The sequence below is a fragment of the Camellia sinensis genome, chromosome 10, assembly GCF_055761805.1.
Source record: "Camellia sinensis isolate YWXY chromosome 10, ASM5576180v1, whole genome shotgun sequence".
Taxonomy (NCBI): Eukaryota; Viridiplantae; Streptophyta; class Magnoliopsida; order Ericales; family Theaceae; genus Camellia; species Camellia sinensis.
The window spans coordinates 100,086,648-100,094,497 of record NC_138970.1 but is presented as its reverse complement, the minus strand read 5'-3'; the positions used below and the strand labels follow the sequence as shown (position 1 = coordinate 100,094,497).

At 32.8% G+C, this 7,850-nt stretch overlaps 1 protein-coding gene across 1 annotated transcript; it reads left to right on the top strand.

Moving 5' to 3' along the window:
- The first annotated feature begins 5,287 nt into the window (after positions 1 to 5,287).
- Positions 5,288 to 7,593, top strand: LOC114294578 (glucan endo-1,3-beta-glucosidase, basic isoform-like). The gene is made up of 2 exons (XM_028238697.2): positions 5,288 to 5,606; positions 6,935 to 7,593. Exons 1-2 carry the CDS (start codon positions 5,417 to 5,419, stop codon positions 7,591 to 7,593), a joined length of 849 nt encoding a protein of 282 aa, XP_028094498.2. The 5' UTR covers positions 5,288 to 5,416.
- The last annotated feature ends 257 nt before the right edge of the window (positions 7,594 to 7,850 follow it).

Below are 7,850 nucleotides of genomic sequence, written 5' to 3'. Positions count from 1 at the left end.
GACACTTTTAAGAATGGGTTTAAAATAATTAAATTAGGCTCAATAACGGGCTCAAGTTTGAAATAATATATCATATATTTGTTCACCCCTAACTACAATGAGAATAATTGAATTTATTTTATATTTATTTGAATATCATCATTTATTTATTTATAGTTCTTTGATCAACGATATATATATAAAAAAAAAAAGGACGCAGTGTTCAACGCCATCAAATTTTGTAACTTTCACACTATTTCAAAAGTCAATTATACGAATTATAACAATGATAAAAGACTCTTTTTTTTTTTTGAAATTTCTACTATTTTTAAAGTAATCCACATCACTTATAACGTGAACCTTACAAATATACATATATAAATGATGTGAATTAGGTTTCGTTTGTCTTCAGAAATATAATAGAAGAAATTGATTGTAAGGAGATTAAGTAAAATTGTGTTTGTTTTGATAGTTGTTAGTATAAAAATTATTAAATTATTTTTATATAAAATAATAAAACAAATAAAAAAATATAAAAAATTAAACATTAATGTTCAAAAAAAATATCCAACATGAAAAAAATAAAAAAAATTAGTCCGATAGACTATTTTTCTAATATCATTTCCACCTCCTTCATCCCAATCTCACTTTCAACTTCTATTCTAATCCCTTCTTCCATTTCAAACTATTTTCCAACTCTATAAATATATACAACATTAAATAAGGCCAAGTTTGGGAAGACTAAAAAAGTGCACTTTTTGTCTTTTTGGACTAAAAAATTGAGGTTTAAAATATGGATGTTTGGGTTAACTTTTTGACTTTTTATTGAAAAATGTGTAATAAAAAATTGTAAAAATTGATTTATAGGGAAAAATTTGAATTGGGAGTTGTGCAGCCGTAATTGTTGACTTTTGGTGAATAGTGTTAACTTTTTAACTTTTTGAGTAACTTTTTGAGTAACTTTTTGACTTTTTAACTTTTTTCAAAGTCCCCAAACTTGACCTAAATCTTATTTTTATCCTAACCTCATCCGACTCGCTACAACCCAAAACAAACGGACCTAGAGGTTGAGTTCCCAAAGAATGACGCACTCATTTTCCATACGAATTATTGAGTCAACTTTACATTGAACTTCCGCGTGTCACGAATTGTGCACCATGGCCCGCCTCTCTTTACCCGGTCAAGCCTGTCATTGTGTCATAATCCAAATCTTGTAATAAATAAATCCACATTTATTATTTATTGGGAGAGGAGTTTGAGGTTAAATTTGGCAATTCAAAAATAATTTATTTTTTTATTTTTTTATCTTTTTTTATCATATCATCTCTCTACTTTTTTGTATATCTTTTTGTAAAAAGATAAAAAATACACTTATTTAGGTCATCCCAAACAACCCTTTACTATATCTCTGATCTCATCATTTATAATTATATGTTTAATATTATGATAAATAATTTTAAAAAGAGAGAAGAATTTGAAAAAATTGGTTAGTTAATATTATCTATCGTCTCATTAAAAGTGCAATTGAAAATAATAAAATACGAGAGTAAAACATTTCTCTTTAAGAAGTCACAATAGAGACTAAAATTTGAGATTTTAATTATTGCATAAAACATTTTAACTATGGAAAATGATTTTTTCCCCGAATTTTTCTTCCCCGAATCCCCCGACTGCCCAAAACGACGTCATTTTGAGCAGTTTTTTTTTTTTTTTTTTTCTTCTTTTTCTTCTTCCCTCCTTTATGTATGAAACGTAGAGAGGAAGAGGGAGAGGAAAAGAAAGAGAAAGAGAGAAAGAGAAGAGAGGGGAAGAGGGAATGGAGACAGGGAGAGGGTCGAGGCCGTCGCCGATCGTCGCCGCCTCCGCCTTTACCTCCGCCGATCAAGGGTCGAGGCCGTCGCCGATTGCCGCTGCCGCCACCTCCGCCTCCGTCTCCGATTTCAGATCGATCGCAGTTTTTTTTTTCTTTCCTGAAAATGTGTTGATGATGATAATGGTGGTGTTGATGAAAATGTTGTTGTTGATGAAGATGTTCTGGATCTGATTATTATTATTATTTTTTTCTGGATCTGAAAATGAATGGTTATTGATGATGATGTTGATGAAGATCTGAAGATGACGATGATGATGATGATGTTGTTGTTGATGATTTTTTTTTTTCCTGTTTCTCTCTGCTACTCTCATCTTCCTCCTCCTCCTCCTTTCTTCTTATTCTTTTTTGATTTTTCTTCTTCTGCATTATTGAAAAAAAAAAAAATCAAAACGACAAAACGACGTCGTTTTAAATTCGGGGGGATTCGAAGAAGGAAAGATTCAAGCTCCGTAGCATTACTGTTTAACTATTTAACATTTTTATGAGACATAACTTAAACGCGTAAAGATTGATTTAATTGTCACTTTTAAAAGGAGATGATGCAGTGCACAAGACTTGAAGTGATTGACATATTGCTAGTTTGACATTATTAAAATAATAAAATTATCATTATAATAATATTTATTGTTTATTATCTCTAAATTAAATAGGATAAATCTTAAACCTTCTAATTTTTAAAGAAATTTAAGTGATCAACCTTTCTATTGATCATACCTAAGTTTGTTAATTAATACATAATTTAATTATAATTTGATTTGGGCCCAATTGTATAGGGTCGGTGTTGATTGGTTTTTCAAATTCGGCCCAATAATGTAATAGAAGATGTGTGCAGGATTGCCCATGAAAAAAAATAATAAAAAAATCAATTAATTCCGTCTCACATAAAAAATAAAATATTTAAATATTATTCCGTTTTATTTTCTCTCTCAATACATTTTTAATTTTTACGTATAAGCTTAATCTTATATTTCTTGAAGAAAGAGAAATATTAAAGTTTCATAATATTTTATTAGTCATTACAGTGTTTAGGTCCAAGAAAGCAATAATTATTAAAACTTTCAATTAAATTGTGTAGATGCACCACTATATGTAGATGCATTTAATATAAGAAAACATGCATCTTATAATTTAATGTAAATACAAGAAAATATTTACTTATATATGTTTTGATTTTATTTTTAATTTTTACTTTTTTTATGACGATAAAAACTAATATTATGATCCCTACTTTCTTTTTAAAATTTTGATCAATATGTATTCACTCCTTTTAAATAAAAAATTTCAAGTCCCCCGTTATAGCACACATCGACCTTTATAAGATAAAACTAAAGATATACGTCAACACTCCACAAACGTGTTAGAGAGAATGAATAGTCAATGTGCCTTCTTTTCATGGAAAGTCATTTAAGAAAGAGAGACTGCCATTGGCATTTTGTTATCTTCAGTCAATGGTTCTATTGGGAGTTGTCATCAATGGTTTTAGAGGTAAAAATTAGAAACAAAATTATTTTTTAATGATCAAATATTTGTGTTATGTCATTGTATTTTTAATAACAAAATTGGAACGTTTAGTAATGAATTACTATCTTTTGGGACCAAAATTTATCTCAAAATGTTAACTTTTGTCCTACATTTATTGCCGACATTTTTAAAATTTTGTCATTAAACATCATTTCTTGATTTTTTAAGATGATTTTATGACTACTAAAATTTGTCTTCTAGTATTTTTTTGCAATAAATTTTTTACTTTTAAAGGTGTAAGAGTTTGTTTTCTAAAATCAATTATTTGTTATAGTGAATTATGTGGACCTTATTAATGCGTTGAATAATCGGTAGCAACTACTAGTCTTGGATTGTGAAGTCCTTCTTAGAATTTATTTACAATGGAATTGGAAAATTTTCAGACTTTTCAAAGTTAGATAGTGAGAAGAGAATTTATATGTAAATTGGGCCGAGTTGGGCCGTTGTGGGCCTCAGTATGAAGGGCTGAGTAAAAATGCCATAAAATTACTCCGGACCCAAAGAGGTTAGCTTGGTCACCATACTAAAACTTGTACCGGTTGTCGCAGTATGGTTAGTTCAGTCGCTACAGTTAGTTCGGTTATGGCATAGGGAACCGAAGTATACTGAGCCCTCTTCAGGACTTGGTTTTAGGTTAGTTCGGCTTAAACTCTTCTATGGATAGCTCAGTCTTGGCATGTAAAGCCGAGGTAGGAGAAAAGCAAGGAAGAGCCAAACTAACAGTTAGATCGGTCATTCCAGTTAGTCTAGCATGGCAATGTTATTTCGGTCGTATGGTAGTCCGGCCGTGGTAAAACCATCTCATTTGGTTTAAGCAGTGAGCACTACTAGAAAACAGGGCTTTTGAGTCGGTAGTATGCCGTTGCAAATAGCGTATTTGCAGACGCAAAAACTTTTTGCGACGGCGTTTCGACGGCAACTCAAGGGACGAAAATGGTGGGGTCGCAAAAAGTTTTTGAGTCGGCAATCTGCCGATGCAAAAAGTTTCAATTTTTTGAGACGGTAGATTGCCGACTTAAAAAGTGGTTAAATGTTTTAAAAAAATTGAACCCACAATTTTCTCATTGAGGCTCCCAAGTTTCGAACACATTCCATTTGGACAATTTGACCCGAAGTCACCGCACTAAGTCCACTTGACCACCATACCTCTTTCAAATATTAAATGAGATATATATTATTTATAGTATATACACTCAATATTAATATAAAAGTATATGTATAAATAAATATATTTATTAAATATAATCAAGTAAATATATATATATCTTGGCTATAAATTATTTTTTTTTTGGCTACGGCATCAGTTGCCGACATAAAAAGGTATAATTTTTTGCGTCGGCACAAATTTGCCGACGCAAAAGCTATATGCCGACTCAAAAGGTCTATCTTTTGCGTCGGTAAATTGAACCGACTCAAGTAATGCTATCAAATATTAATTTTTTGTGTCGGCCAACAGTGCCGACACTAAAGGTTTGGTATTTGAGTTAGTAACTCTGTGCCGTCTCAAAAAGGCTACCTTTTGCGACGGTAAAATTTGCCGACTCAAAAAACCGACTCAAAAGACCCTTTCTTTAGTAGTGGAGGGGGGTGTTGAAGGATAAGCATTATCCTTCAGGAGTATGAATCCTAGGAGGATTTTGCATGGAGAAGTAAAAGTCCTACTTGGATTATGCCACACGAAACCTATAAAAGCTCACAAATATCACCTTTGGAGAGGTAACACATAACTTTGATACACAGAGCTTTTTGTCTTTGCCTATTTTTCTGACTTAGGCATCGGAGGGGTTTTCCGGCACACACCTGCCGGCTAGCTCACGTTTGTATTTTCAGGGAGTAAAGCGACGACGCTTGGAGAAGCGCAGACTTGATCAACAGGATTATACAAGAATGTTTATTTCTTTCCCGTACAGATATAACTCCGAAAGAAGACTACGCAAGCAAATAGAGATGCAGATGGTGTTGTACATGAAGTTGGTGTATTTTTGTGGAATTTTATTGTTAGCGTAATTTCCACGGGACTTATTGACTTAGAAATAGTGTGGTATGGAGACTTTCAAGCCTCTTCCTCTCTACAAAAAGGACCGAGTTCAAAGTGTTTTTGCAACTTTATATTTGCAGATTGTTTTCTTTTTTCTCTTTTTCATGGATAAGTTACATTTCTCTGGTGAAAGGTCTTCCATGATTGCTGTAATGCTACTCCTTGGGGTATTAATAGCTACACTGGATGAAACAGGTTTCTCGCTCTCTCTCTCCCCCCGTACACAACACATTAAGGCCATGTTTGATTCCATAAGACTAATACTGAGGCATTAATAATCCTATCAAATTAGTGTGGTATTCACAATCTCACCCCTAGCCTATTACTAATAATTCTACAAATTTGTTGGATTAATTATCCATTGGATTAACAATCCTAAAACAAAATGTCAAAACAAACATGGAATAATTGGGCCCACGGATTAATAATCCCAATCCCATGCTCTAATCCTTCCAATCAAACATGCCCTAAGATTTTAGATATAAAAATTTATGAACAAAATCACTTTTAAGGAAGAAATATTTTGTTGTCAAAATTGTCGTTTTTGTATATTTAGCGACGAAATTACACATTTAGTAATAAATTACTATCATTTTTTGATCAAAATTTGTCTAAAAAGATAATCTACTAGGACTAAATTATTTTGCCCTTAAAAATGTATTTATTAATGATAATTTTAAAATTTTGTCATTGAAAGTCTTTTTTTTGAACTTTTCAAATAACCTCTTGCATCAAAATTCACTTTTGGGGACAAAAAATTAATCCTTAAAACTTTTATTTGTTGTAATCTCTCTCTCTAATAGGTTGTTCCTGTGTATCCCATAATCCCATTGTAGGTTTTCTATCAAATTTGAAGGGCATGTGGAGAGAGCCAAGAAACATGCGTTATCATTAGATATAGTTGATTTTTTGAACTAATTTAATATTTTACCAAATGAAAACTATTTTTACTATATGGTTCTTGTTACACTACTTATGCGCCATCCACACCCATACCCACAGAGGGCAATATCATGAGCATTTCACTAGTGATAGGGGTCGTCTCGTTTCCAACTTTCTTATATTCTTCAAAAAGATTTAGAATTCAATTGGGATTATTGTAAGTATTTGAGGCTAAAAAAAAACAACGGTCAATTAGTACACAATAATATGTGTTTGGAAAGAAAAAGATTAAGGCCTATTTTGGGAAGTGGGTTATAATCCACTTCTCAGATTAAAACCCACTTTCTCTTTCACAAAAAAGCTGCTTATAAGCAATTTTTTTACCAAAAAACTGATTATAACCATCTTTCCAAAATAGCCCTAAGTATATACCTAACCTTTGACATAATACATAAAATGGTTGTCTCGAGATTTGAATCTACAAGCTTAAAGTTATTGTAAGTATTTGAGGATCTATATATAATAAAATTGTTTCTTGCTTTTTAATAGTTTAAGTTTTTAGATGAGTATGTGATTCACAATTCAATATGGCATTAAGCAATTATAGTACAAACCTAATTTGTTTTGTTTACAAAATGCAGATGCCCAAATAGGTGTTTGTTATGGAATGCTTGGTGATGACTTGCCATCTGGACAAGAAGTTGTAGCTCTTTACACCCAAAATGGCATCCAAAGAATGAGACTCTATGACCCAGACCAACAAGCTCTCCGAGCCCTTGGAGGCTCCAACATTGAGCTCATTCTAGGTATTCCAAACCCCAATCTCCAAACACTTGCTTCTAGCCAAGCTGCAGCAGATACATGGGTCCAAAACAATGTCAAAAACTATGGCAATGTCAAAATCAAGTACATCGCAGTTGGCAATGAAGTCGATCCATCTTCCAACACAGCTCAATTTCTTCTTCCCGCGATGCAAAAGGTGAACACCGCCATTCTCTCGGCAAAGCTTGACTACAAAATTAAAGTTTCCACTGCTGTAAACACTGGATTGATAGGAAACAGCTTTCCTCCATCAGTAGGCTCTTTTAGGCCCGAAATTCGATCATCCTTTATCGACCCCATCATTGGTTTCTTGGTTAGCAACGGTTCGGCATTGCTCGTTAACTTGTGCCCTTATTTTAGTTATGCAGGCAACACGAATAGCACTAGTCTTGATTACGCTCTATTCACATCTCCTTCGGTTGTGATGACTGATGGCTTGCTCCAATACCAAAATCTATTTGATGCAATGCTGGTGTAAATCAAAGTATAAAAAATGCAGCGGAAAAATATCTATATCATACCTTTAGATGATAGAACCTCATGGGTAAATCACGTGCTTCCAGAATCCGATAAACCAACCCAGCAGTGAAGTGATATTACAGAATGAATATCACCCACACAAATCACAGTGCAAATGACTTGATCGTTGTTCTTTGGGAAAGAGTCAGTATATGGGTAAAAACAGATCATACGTTGTTTCTCTCAAAATCACCCATAACCCATATATCAGATATA